Source organism: Rutilus rutilus (assembly GCF_951802725.1).
Source record: "Rutilus rutilus genome assembly, chromosome: 12".
In the NCBI taxonomy this organism is placed as follows: domain Eukaryota; kingdom Metazoa; phylum Chordata; class Actinopteri; order Cypriniformes; family Leuciscidae; genus Rutilus; species Rutilus rutilus.
The window spans coordinates 13,669,217-13,687,748 of NC_140217.1; the positions used below are offsets into that span (position 1 = coordinate 13,669,217).

Sequence of the window (18,532 nt, forward strand, 5' to 3'; positions counted from 1 at the left end):
TGTTGCTGTTCTATGCAAGAGACATCATTTCTCTTATATGATTAAAATCACTATGGATGGAGTGTCTCACCTCATATTTATACCATCTACTGCAACAGGAAGTCACTCCCTGTGTCCGAATATGCCTACAACCCAACTATATAGTAGCAGCACGATAAATAATGTCTGGATTCTACTTTAATCTACTCAAATAACATACTGCTCCTACTAAGCAGAGTATCCAATTACCACTAAACTCTTCCATGAAGTAAGAGTAGATGGATTTTAAATCAGTAAATCGACTGACTTTGTGGGTCACACAAAAACACGATGGATCTAATATGTCCGCATTGTTAAAAAAATAAATAAAAATCAGCCTTGTACCTAATGTCATCACTTAGAAAAAATGATACAATGATACATTTGATTTAAACTGTTTTTATCATTGTAATAGATGTAAATGATTAAACATGTATCATCTGAATCAGTAGATTGTCTTGTTTAAGCTGGTTACTTGAAATGTTACTAGAAATAGAAACGTCAAGACTGATGACCCCAAGCTTAACAAAAGTTGATACACAAACAAAAAGACATTCTGAGGATGCACACCAAATTGTCAAATTCCACCTAGTATGGGGAACTACAGAAAAAAGAGAGAAAGAAACGTGCATGTAATTTATGTGAGGATTGGACAAAACCTGTGAGAAGAATATGGTAATAATGTCAGAAATCTAAATTGATAACATGCATCACCCAAGGATCCAGAGGAATTGGAGCTTGGCTCCAAATATGTTTAACAGTATGATATGTATAATAACATAGTATGTTATAGTAATAGCCTTTAAATATAATACTGTTTCAGTATTCAAGCTAACATATTTACATAAATAGCTACACACAGGCAGATTTTATCATCACAAAGGGATTGGGTACGTTTAATTGTAAACAATAAAAAATAACATTCACACAATAAAAAAAGAAGAAACATGTTATACATTATACTTTGACAATGGCTATTTGATTTCACAATCATTAAAACATTGGGTTCTACAGGCACATTAAAGGTATAAGTCACCCACAAACAAAAATTGTCGTCATTTACTCACCCTCATTTTGTTCCAAACAAGTATGAATATCTTTCTTCTGCTGAACATAAAATAATATATTTTAAAGATTGTTGTAACCAGACAGTTGACAGCACCCATTAACTTCCATAGTAGGAAAAACATACCATGGAAGTCAATGGCTACCATCAACTGTTTGGTAACCGACATTCTTCTTTTGTGTTCAACAGAAGAAAGAAATTCATACAGGTTTGGAACAACACGAGGGTGAGTAAATGATGACAACATTTTCATTTTTGGGTGAACTATCCCTTTAAGTATAACACTTACATGTGATTATAATTCATTGTACATTTTTATACACTGCTATTTAATTGACAACTCTCCTTTTTAAAGAATTTTTTTTTAGCTCTATAGAAATTCAGGGACCTGTTGATAATATCAATTAGTTGTCTTCTCACTTAATTTAAAAGCTTTAAAAATGCAATGATTTGAACATGTCTGTTGTTGTTAAACTATTTAGGTAGGTTTTACTTTTCCCCCCACAGGTTCACTCAGTAATTTCTTCCTTCCATAAAAAGTTAAACAAAATAAATTAATTGTAATACTGAAACTATGTTCTAATCACATACACTCACATAAGATGAAGACTACAATAATTTTAGTGGCTTAATAAAAGCTGTTTTATTTTACATAGAGTGGGTCACCTCATGTTGAGTCGCATTATCAGTCGAATGCTACTCATGTTATCTCAGTAATCCACCTCCCTTTTGCTTGACATGTATTTCTACAAAGGTATTGATAGGGGTGGGCGATACAAGCAAAAAATATAACAATATCTAGACCAAATTTTATTCGGTAACCATTTGTCCACTTCAGACATTCTTCTAACTTTGCAGCTACATGTCAACTAACTCTCAGAGTATTAGTAGACTCTCTGCTAACACTTTATTTTTATGGTTTCCAACAGACATTCTACTGACTATAAGTAACTTTGCAAGTACGTATCAACTTATTCTACTAACCTAACAGTCTACTAATACTCTAATGAAAGTTAGTTGACATATAGTTGCAAAGTTACTTATAATTAGTAGAATGTCTGAAATGGACCATCGAAATAAAGTCTAACCTCAAAAACTAATTAATGGTAGATCTGTCACAAATTTGATGTATTTAGATTTACAAAATGTTTTCACAGCAAGCAATGAGGCTTTTCTATTTTTAGCTAAGTATGATAATGTTTTTATTTTTTTGAAGCCTCATCCCCATTTCACATTTTGAATAACCTTCCATGTCAATGCTGACTAAAAACTGACTAAATACAAATTACCCAACAGAATGTAGTTTTAATTTTTCAAACTAAATTCCTACAGTAAATTGCTCAGTGTGATCGCTTTTCACAAGGGTTTAAGTGAAAGTGGTTTAACATACCTGGGTTGCTTATGTGGTCATGTAAACGCATAAGAGATGTTCTTTAATGCTTTTATAGGCTTGCGCATGTTAATGTTACAAACATACAAAATGGTAACTCTTAAATATATGTGAGTTTTGTTGAGTGATTTATTAAAAGAAGCAGCTTATTTGAATCATTTGTTTGTGAATCTGACTATACCGCACCGTATGTTTGTTTTTGTTTGCAGCTCCCAATGACAAGTCAATATCATTTTGCAATACACTTCCTTTTCACATCGCAACCAACTCACATTCACAATTGGTGTAAAACATAGCTGTTTTTTTTATCGTAGTACTAGAGATTCAGCCTTGCAGGACACACTGGCATAACCACAATAGAAACAATACTCAAATAGTTATACTGGTTGACAAATAGTTATACCGGTATAGCGGTATATCGCCCACCCCTAGGTATCAGTAACAGAAAATGTTTGCTTTTGCGTGAAGATGCATTCACGTCGCTAGCTGTCAGTATAAGTCATCACAACATAAACAAAAAATTACTGAGTGCACCTTTATCTTGAGAACCATGCTACTGTGGGCAAACGCTGACCCCTGTTCTTTCTGTGGTACATCACACATCTACACTTGAAGAGTTTTCCCTCAGCGTTACAGCAGTTTCAGGCTGCCTGTGACGTTATTCACCATCTCCTCTTCTCCTATGATGGCAAGCACAGTGCATGAACCCGGCTCCACCTGAACACACAAACACATTCCAAAAATCAATTCCAGGCTTAATCAATATAGTCTCACAAAATTGCATCAGACAAAATGCATCTTCCTGTCATACGTCTTCCTCTCCATATATTTTCCTTTTTTTTGTCAAATACATGTAAGAAATTAGCATATACAACCATAACCACAATTTGCCACAGTAACAATAACCACATTTGTCATGCACGTTGGCATGTGTCGCTAACCTGTGTGTGTCCAGCGTCCTGTACCAGCTTTGTAGGAAGACTGAGGCTCATAGCAAGAGCCTGCAATTCCAACAGGTGTGCCATGTTAGTGCCTTGTAACACAATCTTCTTAGATCTAAACAGCCACAAAAACATACAAATACATTACATACATTTTCATATAGCACGGGAATTGAAGATCAGATTTATAATCGTTTTGCAGAGACATATAGATGTGGCCAAGTGTAAATTAATCCATTTTAAAGCAGTCATGACAGGAGAAATGAAACTTGCCTTGATCTTTTGACATATAAGTGCCCTTGTACCATTAAAACATCCTTCAAGTTCATAGCTTAAAACATTCTCCTCAATCAAGCCTTAAAAAAGGCTTGTTTGGATATTGTGGGATTTGTGACATCACACATATGCCTGCCTCTGGAGGCAAGACATTGACTCCACCCAGTCCCAGTGGTGTTCAGTCACTTAACAGCTAACACTTGTCTACACCAGTTACGAGCGTCAAAAGCAAATACAACCCATTATATAATAACTGACGCTGTCTGTTGTTCTGTTTTGTAAATAAGGCACAATGTCAGCTTTATTGAATCTGACAGCAGCTGCATATCAAAACCACCAGTAAACGAGTAAAACTCTGATTGGCTGTTCAGTTTAGCAAACGAGTCAGTGCACGAGAATACATGCAAAACTGATGAAAGCAAGCAATAAAGAAGTCATGACGGCACAGACAGAATGTTGTTCTAGTTTTACATCATCTTACCTGAGAATTCCACTGCACGAATATTTTCATAATAACATGAGTGGAGTGGAATAAAGAACGTGATAAGCATGATTGATATTCAAAACAGTAAGCAAGTGCTGCTTTGTTTGTGGTTTGTAAACCTGCAGTCTTAGTTTCGCTCTAGCTTTTTGAAACGGCGAATATAGATGAATATATCTACTTAAATAGACAGTTATCCCTTTTACACGCTGGCTCAGCCTCAGAACGCACGTGCTAGTTGACAGTCGCCTGTATTCAAGCACAGTTGGCTTTCATCAGCGCTAGTTCTTTGGCATCGGTTTGGTGTGTCCCTACCCTTACTCACGTGCTATAGTGTTTGATATTGTTTTCTATGCAATGATGTTAGCCAATCACAACAGTGGCCATTTAATGACAAATCCATTTCATGACCCATTGAACAAAACAGATAGCCATCCGAACAGTAAAAACTCGAAGTGACGAAGTATAAACAGCCCAATGGACTACCAGTCAAAAAACTTTGTGTATACACTTAAAATAAATTAAAAGATTAAAAGATTTTTTTTATGATTTTGAAAGAAGTCTCGTGTTCAAAAGGGTTGCATTTATTTGAATCCAGTAAAACTGTCATACTGTGAAATATTATTACAATCTAAAATAACAGTTTTCTATTTTAAATTTAAATTTATTTCTGTGATGGCAAAGCATTTTCAGCAACCATTACTCCATCTGACGCGTACGGGTCAATCCCGCACAAGCTGGTGGAAACCTCACTGATTCGACACCATGTTCCAGACAAGTTCAGGGACCTCATTCTGAACTATTATAACTGCTTTATTTTGAGAGTCGCCTCTGGATCAACAGCATCTGGATTTCATAGGCTGGAGAAAGGAAAAATCACAGGGTGCACTCTCAGTGATTTTGTTCACCTTAGCCATGAATAAACTAGTTAAGTCAGCAGAGGAGGAATGCAGAGGTCCACTCATCTGGTCAGGTGTGCGTCAGCCCCCCCATCAGAGAGCTCTGACAGTGACCACAACATCCGTACCAGGATGCAGATGGATCCTCCAAGGCCTTGAACGCCTCATCAGCTGGGCCCGAATGGACTTTTAAACAGCCAAGTGCCGAATCCCTTGTGGTGAGGAAGGGAAACGTAACCGACAAGTTCTGTTTCTCCCTGGAGGGAGTCCAAATTCCATCAATCACAGAGAAGCCAATTAAGAGGCTGGGAAAAGTCTTTAACAGCACACATAGGGACACAGCCACACTTCATGAAACCGGAAAAGAGTTGCACACCTGGATTGCAGCAGTGGACAAGTCAGGGCTGTCAGGAAAGTTTAAAGCTTGGATTTTCCAGCATGGCATCCTGCCGCAACTCCTCTGGCCACTGCTGGTTTATGATGTCCGCCTAACTACTGTCAAGAGAGGAAGATCAGCCACTCTCTGCGTAGGTGGTTGGGTCTCCCTCGTAACATCATCAGGATAGCCTTGTTCGGTAGTAAGAACAAGCTACAACTTCCATTCAGCAGCCTGTCAGAGGAGTTCATGGTTTCCCGAGCAAGATAGGTGCTGCTGTACAGAGTGCCCACTGACATCCAAGTCTCCTCAGTTGGCACAGAGGTGAAGGAAGTGGAGGTCCCAGGAGGCAGTCGACCAGGCTGAAGCGCGTCTGCAGCACAGTGTGCTAGTGGGGACAGTGGCATCAGGACGTGCAGGGCTTGGCTGTATCCAAAGACCGCGATGCAACAAGGCCCAGAAAAGGACAGGCGTCAACTGGCCCATGAAGAAATCAAAGCAGGAGTAGAGGAAAAACGCATCAGCAGGATGGGGGATCAGACAACAAGGGCCGTGGACTCGATGGGAACAGGTGATGGACCGAAAGATCTCGTGGTCTGAGTTGTGGAAAGTGAAGTCACACCGGATCCAGTTCCTTATCCAATCAGTCTACGATGTCCTCCCCAGTCCAACCAACCTCTTCTCCTGGGGCCTGATAGACACCCCTGCATGCCCCCATGCCAAAAATGACGATCCCTGGAGCACATATTAAGCTGCTGCCCTACAGTCCTGGGATAGGGATGTTATCGGTGGCACCACGACCAGGTGCTAGGGGTCATTGCAGAAGCCATCAGCACCGGGATCTCTCTCAGCAGGCACCAGCAGCCAGCACAGCGCTCAATCGCATTTGTCAAGGCTGGAGAGAAACCACCACGGAGCAGAAACCCAGCAGGAGGACTTCTGGCAACAGCGTGGGACTGGCAGCTAAAGGTCGACCTGGGAAGGTAGCTCAAATTCCCGGAAAGTGAAACCATCATCACAACCACACTTGGGCCTGACATGGTCCTTCTTTCAGAATCATCAAGGGAGGTGGTCCAACTGGAATTGACTGTGCCCTGGGAAGACCAAATGGAAGAGGCGTTTGAACGGAAGAGGGCCAAGTACGAGGAGTTGGCAGGTGAATGGTGTAGCAGAGGATGGAAGACCCGCTGCCTACCCATCACGGTTGGCTGCCGAGGGTTTTCAACATTCATAATAATAAGGGATGTGTCGTGAGCACCAAATGAAAATATTAGTTTTGCCATCATGAGAATAAATTACATACATTTTTTTATTAAAATAGAAAAGTTATTTTAAACTGTAATAATATTTCACAATATTAATGTTTTTACTGTATTTTTGATCAAATACATGCAGCCTTGGTAAGCATAAGAGACTTCTTTCAAAAACACTAACAAATGTGTAATTATTGCAATGTTTGACTAGTAATGTATTCAGGAATCAGGCTAAGGTAGAAGGATGAGACAACATTGGCATCTCTTACCCAGCATGGTCCCATCTCCAGGCCATTTCCCTCCAGCTGTTTTTCTCCTGCAAAGCCTGATACAAACCCACTGCAGCATGACCCACCTGCGCCGCCACCTATAGACACATTGCTCATCTCAATTCTATTGAAATAAACGGACCATACACAGGACATTGTTCTCTAACAAATACTATTAATTGAAATCCAAAAGTTGTCTAGATTGACAATAGAATAAAATATAGAAGCCCTTTTAAAGGGTGTAAAAGCACCTGTGCACGAGACCTAAACTCTAGCATTTGTGTTTTCCTGCTTTGGAGCAATACACATCTTGAGTGTGGCAGAAACAAGCTTCAATAATAAATAAACATAAGACAAACTAAAATGTCTGCTTTGAATTTCAAAAGAGGCATTCTGCAATCACTGAGGAAATGGAAAGGTGTTGATTGATAACTGAGGACAAATTGAAAGGGTCATGAAACCCAAAAACACATTTTTGAGATGTTAATTATGTTTTAGTTAATTATAATAATCTAATAATTATTTAAACCATTACATTGTATTTTTTAATGCATAGCAATGCTCTCATTTTTTACATAGTTTGACAAAAGTAGTTGATTTGTTATTTATTTGATAAGCAATTTTAATTCTGCCGTTCCAAAAATAGAATGTGACCTCTTTGTGCAAAAATGTCATTACGATTGGTACAAAGAGTACAATATTGCATTGTTAGATTTTCACATAATTCATGAGTCATGAGAGCGAACACCCTCCTGATACATGAGATCACAAAACAAAGGAAAACTCAAACACACCGTCTATCTCATTCATCTCTATAGTAAGTGTGTTGTAAATTTGAAAATTGTTCAAATAATATCTACCTTCCCGACACCCATGGACAGCTCCATATTTACAACAAAAACCATTTTGAACATCAGATCCTCATCACCCTCTTCCTGAAAATTAAAAAACAACAAAAAAATAGGGTTACACAATAAAAAAAAAAAAAAATAGTAATCGATTGATCATGGCTGCCTTGATTACAAAGCACTCTATTTAGATCTATCACTGTTGAGACAAAAGTGTCTATTTATAAAAATGTTGAGAACTGTACCCAGTGAGTGGAGTAATACAATTGCCAATCAGAGATGTTTAAGTAAGTCACTGCAATGACGGTATTTGCTCAAAATGTCAAAATTTTGTTCAGCTTGAGTTCTGCACTCTTGCAAATGCTCTCATTATAACACATTGTAGACAGAATGTAAATAAGAGATGTATTATGTAGTGTAGACAACTTCACTGATTATTAATAGCTCCAGTTATTATAAAGAGAGTGCTCTGCTCACTTTCTGTAGGCCTATATATTCTTTCTATTCACTATTTAAATAAAACTTTTGTTTTTAATGCTGCTAAGAGGACCAATTCCCATGTATACACTGCACAGTTTCAGACAAAGCAATAGTATTTAAGTGCAGGATTAAACACACTAAATAAGTGGTTCTCAACTAGGGGCCCCACCAGATTTAAGACTTAAACCCCCGGTTTCACAGACAAGGCATAAGTCCCAGACTAAAATTCATGTTTGAGTTGTTTTAACTGAAAGCAACTTGCACTGACATATCTTAAAATATGTAATCGCCATTGTTTTGTCTCAAGATTCACACCAATAATGTTTTTTTATAAAAGCTACTTAAATGCCATAAAAATAAATGAACTAAGGCCTAATCCTGGCTTAATCTAAGCCCTGTCTGTAAAACCAGGCGAAAATTACTTAAAATTAGGCAAAAGATGCTTTAAAAAGAAGCTGAAACAACTAAAAATCAAGATCAAGATTTGTCCCCTTAACAACAGTGTTTTTCTTTATTTTACTCTCATAGCGCCCCCAGTCTTGGAAAGCTGGATATATGAAGTGTGAATTCTAGACCAGGGAAATTAATAAAATCTTAAACCACCATGGATTCTTTTTCATAATGAATATGTGGGTTTCTTCTAGCTATGCAAAGGTCTAAAACCTTTTATAAGCTAAATTGTGATTCTTTTTTTTCTTTTTTTTCTTACAAATTTCTTATACTATTCTTATTCAGTTCAGTGTGAACAAGTTGTTCATAATGAACTGTTACACCTAGTTAAACCTAGTTTCTGTAAAATAAAAGATTTGTCATTACAAGAGGAGATATATTAGCCTATGAAATTTTAAATTGTAGCACGTACCATGTGAGACAATCCCAAAACTTTAATGAATGACACGGTCATAAATGCAACATCACTACTGATTTATAAATTAGCTGTTAACTAAAATAAACAGATATCTGCTTGTTTATGTATACATAATGAATCTACCATGATGTTTCTTTAAAACAAAAGTATTTTACAGTAGATTCAATTAATCAACATTAATAATCACAATAATGAGGGAAATGGTTTAGTTATGATTTTGTCAAATTTGTGCAGTCCTACAGACAAACCTGTATTCAATGTAAAGTACTTTAAAGGGATAGTGAATAAACTCTGTTCATCATATAAAGTGATTGTGTCTCTTCAGAAAATTTTGGACCAAACCGCTCAATTCATATGGATTAGTTTTATGATCTCTTTAGGAACTTTTTGAAGCGTCAGCGTGTCAGTTGCGTAGCTGTCAACGGAGGGACAGAAAGCTCAGAGATTTCATCAAAAAGATCTTAATTTGTGTTCCGAAGATGAACAAGAGTCTTGCAGGTTTGGAACGAATTGAGGGTGAGTAATTATTGACAGAATTTTAATTTTAGGGTGAACTATCCCTTTAAACAATGTCTGTCTGTCTGTCTGTATGCACGTACCTCGTTCTCCAGTTTGTTGAAATAATACATTGCAGCCTCCTCTGCAGACACATTCTGTGTGTGTAAGAGTGCCTGGAACAGATCAATAAAAGCATCTCACTACAAAAGACAGCAATCATGACATCACATTCATATTTTATGTACATCAGCTTCTGCTACCAAAGAAGGTAAATCAGAGTCCAGTATACAAACTGTTCGGTTGCTCAAAATATTTGTAGAGTCAACCAGTACTGCAAATGCACTGCCAGCTCATTCACTGTAAGCAGGTATGTGTAAAATGCAGTGTACCTGTTTGGCTGCCTCCTCGGGTATGTCCAACTCTCTGAGCTGCTGCAGGAATACAGGGTTCACTTCCTGCTGGGACTCCATTTCTAAAATACAGACATGCACATTATAAACCCCCTATTAACATACTGTTTTCTAACAGACTGTAAGTGATGTACTATCAGGTTTAAATTGAAGATAGCAGCCTCTTCTGTTGAAGCTTCTCACTGAAACATTAGGTTCAAATAGGTCAAAATGAACGCAATGTCTTTCACTGCCGACACCTCCAGAATCATTCAAAATCAACTGACCGTCCGTTATGTATGAATTTATATTTTCATGCTTCATCAGGTTTGTAGCTGCTAATGCTAATGCCAGTTTTGCCAATAATTTGGGGGAATTTTTAAACAATCTAAGTGAAAGCAGCTCAGGGCAATTGTATTCTGTAGTTTAGGGTGTTAACGATCGTGTCTCTTACCTGCTTTACTGGACTACTGAACGAGCGATTATCCCCCAATGCGACTGTGAGCTTCTTAGCGAGCGATTGTTTCGTCTTTTTACTTCCAAATGGGCATAGAGTCATTTGTGATATTTGCGATTATTTTAACCTCTCATTTCCATTCAACGTCGCTTATAGTTTTAGAAAAAAATGCTGCAACAATAGCTTTCTACGCAAACGTGAACTGCACATTACCGTATACACCGAGTTCATGGGTCATGTAGGTTACATTTCCGGGTCATCTTACTCTACAACTCCAAAGCCGCCTCTTCTCTGACAAACCTCCAAGATTATTCGTTTCGTTCTGAAGCTAACAAACGAAATTAAATCATTTCGGTTAATAAGACTATATCCATCCTCGTACCGCAGGTAAAATTGCCCACGCGTTTATTCATTATTCCTACCTAGTGGATGCACAAAAAAATAGAAAGAACTACAAACATGGCGGACATTCTTGAGGCCGACGAATCGTACGTCAACGTCGCCTCTCATAAGTGGACTGTAAAAACGATCATAGACATATAAATATCTGACTAGTTTGAGGTTGTACCAACCGTTTTCCAAGAGACTGTACCTCCTCTGCTTATTATATTATTATAGGCTACTATTTATAGCCTACTAAATTATTGTACAATTAATTGCTTCACTATATTTTAATTATTATTTTTTAATTTATTGACTATATTATTCTACAATTTATACTACATCAATTTGCTGTTATCATTAGTAAAATATTACTATTATATTTTGATTTGATTTGATTTATTTTTTTATTATATTATATTATATTATATTATACTCATACTCCACTTAATTGTATTTATAGGCTATTAATAATATTAATAGGCTAACTGTTTCAATTTTTACCATATCGCATAAATGTTCTACTGCTGTAAATGTTCAAAAGGATTATTTAGGGGTCCACACAGCAAAGGTGTATTGTGTTTGTACTGGTTTTCTTCTTTATGTTTCTGGCCTAAAAGTATATGGACTATGGACGTCAGAGACACCTCTAGACCCCAACTTGGCAGGATGGTCCCACAGACACATACCATCTGACGCTAGGTGGGGCTATAATTAGGGGATTTGCATCAAAACTTTGGAACCATAAGGACTAGAAACAAAATGCTTTTCCCCTTGACTCCTCAAGCCAGGTTAAATATCCCTAATATCAAAATGCGTATAGGTTTTTTCCCCATCCCTTTGAATGGAAATAAATGCATAAATTTAGCTCATTTGTAACCATGGTGTACTGACAGTATAGTTTTATATAATTAGTGTAAATAGAATTTGTGAAATACTTAAATACATAATTAAATGTTTACTGTAACTTATAGACCCAATAAAACATTCAAGTTGCCAGACATGATCAAATATGTTGCTGTCCATTTAAAATAAATGAAAAGACAATTTTATTATAAATTATAACATTTCTACAAAGACAGGCTTATTTATTGTTGTGGTATGAATAAAACAAACACTTCTGTGTTAAAACTGCAAGCATAAGTAATCACACAGTCAGCGCATTCTCATATAACCCAACACCAACTCAGAAGCACCTGCAGCCCAAGAATTATTCGATTTATTCGATTATTTTGTCATAATGTCTGTCCAATGTTTTTCAAAGCATGTATATGTTCCACAGAAGACAGAAATGCATACAGGTTTGTAATGACATATGGGTGATCAAAATTATAACAGAATTTTCATTTTTTTGGTTAACTATTCTTTTAACAGATTATTGATATGCTATCGGTCAATTTTCTTACCTCTTCTCCAACGTAGGGTTTTAGGCCCAAGGCAGGGAAACTCCCTTGGCAGGTAACCAGTCCATCACTCCTATTGTATTCTAACATATTCAGATATATAATTTACTTTTCATATCATACGTATGTGCATAAAATGAAATGTTTAGACATCTAAAGTAGACTATGCTAAACAAAATTGTCACCAGCATACTGTTGGAAACCCTCAAGGAAGAACAAGATACTTAGAAAAATCTTCAGATTCTTCATTGAGAAAGTGCAGTTCATAAAGTCTAACTAAGGAAGGATGCATTGTATTTTATAAGCATGCAGTGGGAAGTCCTCAGAGATAAGAATTACTCTCGACTGTGGGCTCCAACCTAGTTCTAATGAATATCACTATTACCAAATAAGTTGTAAGCACCAACAAAAAACAGAGACTGGCAGAGACTCTCCAAATGTAAGCTTTATTTATCCTAATTATTAACTGATGCCATCATGTTCACCTTGAATGCCAAAATGTACATCATTTTAGCTTTCATGTGATGTTATACAGAAACCTGATCATAAATTGTATTCCCACATAAAGCATACATTCAGAAATGAAAAACCTATAGAACAGCTTAACACTAAACTTGTAAGCTTATCGTTAAACCTTTTTTTTTTATAATAATTTACTCTTTTTGAACTTGCCAAGCTACGTAACAATTCAGTCATTATTTACAATATTATACTACACTAAAAATAATTAGTCACTTCTTTCCTTTGACCATTTCTATTTATCTCAAAGAACGGTCTTTGATCAAAAGAAGTTAATTGCATCTGAGTGGCCAATTTACCTATGCAGTGGACCAGCACTAATATATCTGAGCACAACTTTTACATACAGATCATATTTTCTCTCGTGAAGGCTAAAATGTCAAAATCTCTTTTAAATGTACCTACATAAAATGATCAGGCTTTAAAATTCCTTATTGATGAAATGTTAGTGGATGTGGTAAGAGATGAGTAATTCATTCAATCCTATGTTGGCACCTCAAATAAATAAAAAAAGATACCAACAGATCAACATTAATCAAAAATAAAATAAAAATACATATACCACTGGCTAAACATGATTTGACCTGACTGGTTGAAACAATGACTCTATATGTAACAGATAACAGTGTCTGTTTTAAACAATTCAAAAAGTAAACAGAACAAAGACTCTTTCATACCGTATTTTTCCAGTGACACTTACTAAACAATGTCAATTACAATTTACAATATCATCATAAACTATAAATGTTCTAAAACATTTTACTACAGTGTGTCAGTCATTAGATGTTTTTGCTTTGACAGTTTTACCAACTTTGCAAAAATGCTGAATCACATTAGAATTTTACGCCCAGTGGACAAGAGAAAAATTACAGCCGCACTGAGGAGAAGAACTTTTACATGAACACATACACACTGGCAGATCCAGAAAGCGGAGGTAGACAGAGTACAGAACGTCTGAAGTGTTCTGTGGTAAGGCCACGACCAAGCAAACGCTTGTGCATGTATGTGTTTTTCATGATAATCCCGCAGAAAAAAACGAAAAAAATCTACTTTGAGTATAATGTATTCATGAATTCAACAAGCAATTCAGGCTTAAAAAAAATGCAAAGGGACTGAAATGGGAATACCAAATTCCATATAGTTTTAAGAGAAATCATCCCATGCCCATATTCAAGTTAAAGACCACATCTTTCTATCCCAACACATCAGAATAGACTGTAGCTCTTAATTTATCTTCGTTAGTAGATACCAAAATGAATACAACTTGAGCTTTGTGTACCCCTGCTACACATAGTAGCTTTTCAGCTGATACTGTACCATGTGTTGATACAACAACCCATTAGTGTCTTTTACTTTCACTTTGTCCATGATCACAAGTCCGTCACTTTATTTTCTACAGCTGCAGCGATCTGTTGAAGCCGATAGCCGAGCTGCATCTTCTGAGCGGTGGAATCTTCCTCCAAGGCAGTGATAATCTAACATATATAACACACACATGTTCAATTAGAGCATAAATACTTAGAGCAGCAGATATTAGTCCCTAAAAATGTATGTTTAAAAGTCCATAAAAGTGCATCTATCCATCATAAAAGTGCTCCACACGACTCCGAGGGGTTAATAAAGGCCGTCTGAAGCGAAGCGATGAGTTTGTGTAAGAAAAATATTCATATTTAACACATTACAAAGTAAAATTCTAGCTTCCGGCCAAACGGATTCAACTAAAGCTAAAACTAAAGCTTCAACTAAAACTTACGCAACTTCAGACGTCAGAAGTAGTGTAGTGCGTCATGGCGTAGCGTAAATATCAGCAGTACGTCACATTACTTGCATAAGTTGCGCTTCAAGCTTAAGTCAAATCCGTATGTTTGTTTGGCCAGAAGCATTTTAAATATGAATATTTTTCTTACACAAAGTCATCGCTTCGCTTCAGAATGCCTTTATTAACCCCCCGCAGCCGTGTGGAGCACTTTTATGATGGATAGATGCACTTTTATGGACTTCAAAACAGAAACGGCCATTCACTGCCATTATAAAGCTTGGAAGAGCCAGGACATTTATTAATATAACTGATTGTATTCGTCTGAAAAAAGAATGTCATATACACCTAGGATGAACTGAGGGTGAGTAAATCTTTTTCTCTTTCATTTTTGGGTGAACTATCCCTTTAACTACTTTAGTTAACATGAACTGAGAATAGTTCTACATTTATTAAACAATGTTAATTTCAGCATTTACTAATACATTGTTAAAATCAAATGTAATATTTGTTAACATTATAGTTAATGCACTAACATGAACAAACAATGAACACCTGTATTTTTGTTAAATAGATTAACAAAGATTAATGAGAAATGAGAAGTATATGCTATGGTTCAAAAGTCTGAGGTTGATATCATTTTTTTAATGTGTATGAAAAGTATCTTATGCTCAAGCAAGTCTGCATTTGTTTGATCAAAAAAATAGTAAAATTTTTGAAATATGATTAAAATATTTTAATATATTCTAAAATGTCATTTATTCCAGTGATGGCAAAGCTTTGAGTGTCTCAAGATCCTTCAAATCCTTTAGCTGAAAACAGTTGTGCTGCTTAATATTATGTTTTTGTGAAAACCATGATGCACTTTTTCAGGATTCTCTGATGAATACAAAGTTTAAAAGAACAGTTTATTTGAAATCTTTTTTTATATTTATATATATTTATTTCTTAACAAATGTAAAAGGCTTTACTGTCACTTTTGATCAATTTAATGTGTCCTTACTTTTTTAATATCTTAAAAAAACAACAACCTTTGAACAGTAGTATTTTTTTACATTCATTATTCATTGTTAAAGGGACAGTTCACCCAAAACTAAATACTCACATCATTTATTCGTTTGGAAGTTGTTCCAAACCTGAACACAAAAGAAGATTTTTTGAATGATGTCTGTAACCAAACAGTTGATGGACCCCCCATTGACTTCCATAGATTCTTTTTCATACTATGGAATTCAATGGGCCCCATCAACTGTTTGATTACCCATAATCTTCAAAATATCATCTTTTTTGTTCAGCAAAAGAAATAAATTCATACAGGTTTTGAACAACTTGAGCGGCATGCTGAATATGTACATAGTTAGTTCATGTCAACTTAGTAGTTAACTGATGTTAACCAATGAAACGTTTGGTCACACTTTATTTTAAGGTGACGTAGTTAAATTGTACTTACTCCAGTAAGTACTGAGTAATATTAATTAACTACATGTACTTACACTTAACTGTGTTATGGTTAAGGTTAGGGTTTGGTTTAGGGTTAGTTATTATTATGCATAATTTACTGTTATTACTATAGTAAGTGCATGTAGTAACATGTAATTACGTCACCTTAAAATAAAGTGTTTGTAAAGTGTTACCCTAAAAGCTTACACATTGTCTTTTTGATCAATCTCAGCCTGTCATGACTCACCTGGTCGTAGTATTTGTTGATGTACTTATAGAGCTCATGAAGGGCCACCAGGTAATTTAATTCTCCAGAATAATTCTGACAATCAAAGCAAATATGTAAATCTTATGAACAACATTTGTATGTGCTGCAAAACATAATGACTAACCCCCCTCCCTCTAACCCATAATAAATTCACCTTAGTCAATATGACTTTTTCAAATTTTACAACTGAAAGGAAGTAAACTGATGACGGACATACCCTGGAAAGCTCAGCCAAAGCAGAGTTCATCTCCTGATCGCTGGCAGAGATGGTCTGCTTGATGTCGGCATAATAACTGTGTAAGAAAAATAGTGAGATTCAGAACAAGATGACTTTCCAATTTAGCCTTCATATTAATAAAGTAGTGTAACGTAATTTTACCGTTCCACCATCTGTTTATAGCGAGGGATATCTCTGGCATACAGCAACTTATTAATAGGTGAATCCTAGATAAATGACAGAATTGTTTTTTAAACTTTTCAATCTTCAGTCTTTCTATTGGCTTCCTGCTCCTTTCTCTGTGTGTCTCTTACCCTGCCGAGTTTATGCTCCGTGGTAGTGCAGGAGTCCATGAATGTTTGAGCAATTACTGACAGAACCGCGTCCACATTATCCGACACCTGCACATCGAAGATGAACTGAGGGTTCTTTACAATGTTGATCCAGAACCGCAGAGGCAAACTAGATCCAAAAGACAGTACCAAATCAGAGCATGAAGAAAACTGCATGTGTTTTACATTATTACTCCACTCGTGGGCGGATGCTTGAGTGTTTTTATCCTCTTAAGGCTTTCAATAGCCCCTTTCACACATACAATCTTTACTGGTAAATTACCATTAGGAGATCATGTGTGAACAGGCCCTTTTCAAAGATACTGGTAACATTACCAGTAAATTACCGACATGATGCTGTGTGTGAACAAAGATTGAAGACTCCTGGTATGAGCACATAGGAGGTCAGAATGCGCTGATGTAAGAAGTTTGCTTTGGGCCTAACATAAATCCCTGACGGAGCTGTTTACAGTAAGCTCCACTGCTTTTAATTGTTTTACAATGTAAACATGTGCAACATCATTCACAATTCCCTACATTAGTCAACTAATATAATATAATTCACTTAAGGGAGTGCGCAGGAGGGGCTGGCGCTTTTGCATAGTTTGTGCTTGCAGGCAGTTCCAGTAGTAAGATGAAAAGATTTATCTTGAACTCTGTCATGGAAACTATGTATAAACCTTAATTAAACAATTTATCTTCGTAACACGACAAATGAAGAGATCTTTAACATTTTCTTAAGATTTTGCTTTATCCATTCAAAGTCCACTACATCAAAAAGTACAACAGGACATCGAAAAAGTAATCCAAATGAATGGAGCGGTTTAATCCAAGTCTTCTGAAGGGGCACGATCACTTTATATGATTTAAAAAGGATGAGAAAATACTACAAATATCTTTATTAGTGTTCTAAAAATTTGGGTTTGGAATGTCATGAGGGCGAGTAAATGACAAAATCTTCATTTTTGGGTGAACTGAACCTTTAACACAGACATTGCAGGTTCAATATAAAAAATGTGACCTAGGAAAAAGACATAAATTAACCCTCAAGTTTCTCCACCATTCCCAGACTGAATCTAACATCTTTTAGCATTTTATTTACTAAATTAATTAGTACCTGTTTGTTTTCCAGATGTGAATAGTTTCAGAGTCTGAAATGCCATGGCGCGCTGCATGATCGTCAAGCAAGTCAAAGAAATATTTGATTGCCAGAGGAACTGGCTGACTAGTGCTGAGAATAACCGTGAACAGATCATCCACAAACTTCTGCAGTGTACCCTACAGAAAGACAAAGACAGAGCAAGTTAACAGGTGTGTGTGAGTTCATTTTTATTTATTTTTATTCAGCCAGAGATATACAGGAACTGGTATGAGTTTGGCTTCTCTTTTATGTTTTTATCTTCTGGCTGTGTGAATATGTGTTTGTTGGAATACCTTCATTGACAGTAGCCGTGTGAGATAGATTTCTGGTATGGTCTTGGCTCGTTCTCGTTCTTTTAAGCTGCCTCGTCTGTGTTTGGGTAACTCTGGCTCCTCGCTGGCCTTCACTAGATGCCACAGCCTCACTCCTCCCTCGTCTGCATCCTCTAGCATGGGTGTCTCTGCATAGTGAGAATGAACATGGTTCAAAAAAATCAATATATTCCAGTGTTGAATATAGAGACCATAATAAAAATGGTAGTTATGTGTTAAAAAAATGCACACTTT

At 36.4% G+C, this 18,532-nt stretch overlaps 2 protein-coding genes across 4 annotated transcripts in view; both read right to left on the reverse strand.

Moving 5' to 3' along the window:
* Positions 1–885: 885 nt before the first annotated feature.
* LOC311301181 (putative peptidyl-tRNA hydrolase 2) lies at positions 886–10,962 on the reverse strand. The gene is made up of 7 exons (XM_084426110.1): positions 10,507–10,962; positions 10,053–10,135; positions 9,765–9,836; positions 7,830–7,904; positions 6,970–7,067; positions 3,416–3,530; positions 886–3,191 (listed from the first exon to the last, which is right to left on the reverse strand). The coding sequence occupies exons 2-7, from the start codon at positions 10,131–10,133 to the stop codon at positions 3,105–3,107; spliced, it is 528 nt and encodes a 175-aa protein (XP_084282236.1). The 5' UTR covers positions 10,134–10,135; positions 10,507–10,962; the 3' UTR covers positions 886–3,104.
* Positions 10,963–12,718: 1,756 nt separating this feature from the next.
* Positions 12,719–18,532, reverse strand: part of plxnb1b (plexin b1b) — a 72,625-nt gene continuing 66,811 nt past the window's right edge. For all 3 annotated transcript variants that reach the window (XM_084426585.1, XM_084426583.1, XM_084426584.1), the window contains exons 32-38: positions 18,260–18,426; positions 17,943–18,103; positions 16,808–16,955; positions 16,656–16,720; positions 16,494–16,569; positions 16,256–16,330; positions 12,719–14,287 (exon numbers count right to left, since the gene is read on the reverse strand). In XM_084426585.1, the coding sequence (XP_084282711.1) occupies positions 14,183–14,287; positions 16,256–16,330; positions 16,494–16,569; positions 16,656–16,720; positions 16,808–16,955; positions 17,943–18,103; positions 18,260–18,426 (797 nt within the window). In that variant the 3' untranslated portion in view covers positions 12,719–14,182. The remainder of the gene's footprint in view (positions 14,288–16,255; positions 16,331–16,493; positions 16,570–16,655; positions 16,721–16,807; positions 16,956–17,942; positions 18,104–18,259; positions 18,427–18,532) is intronic.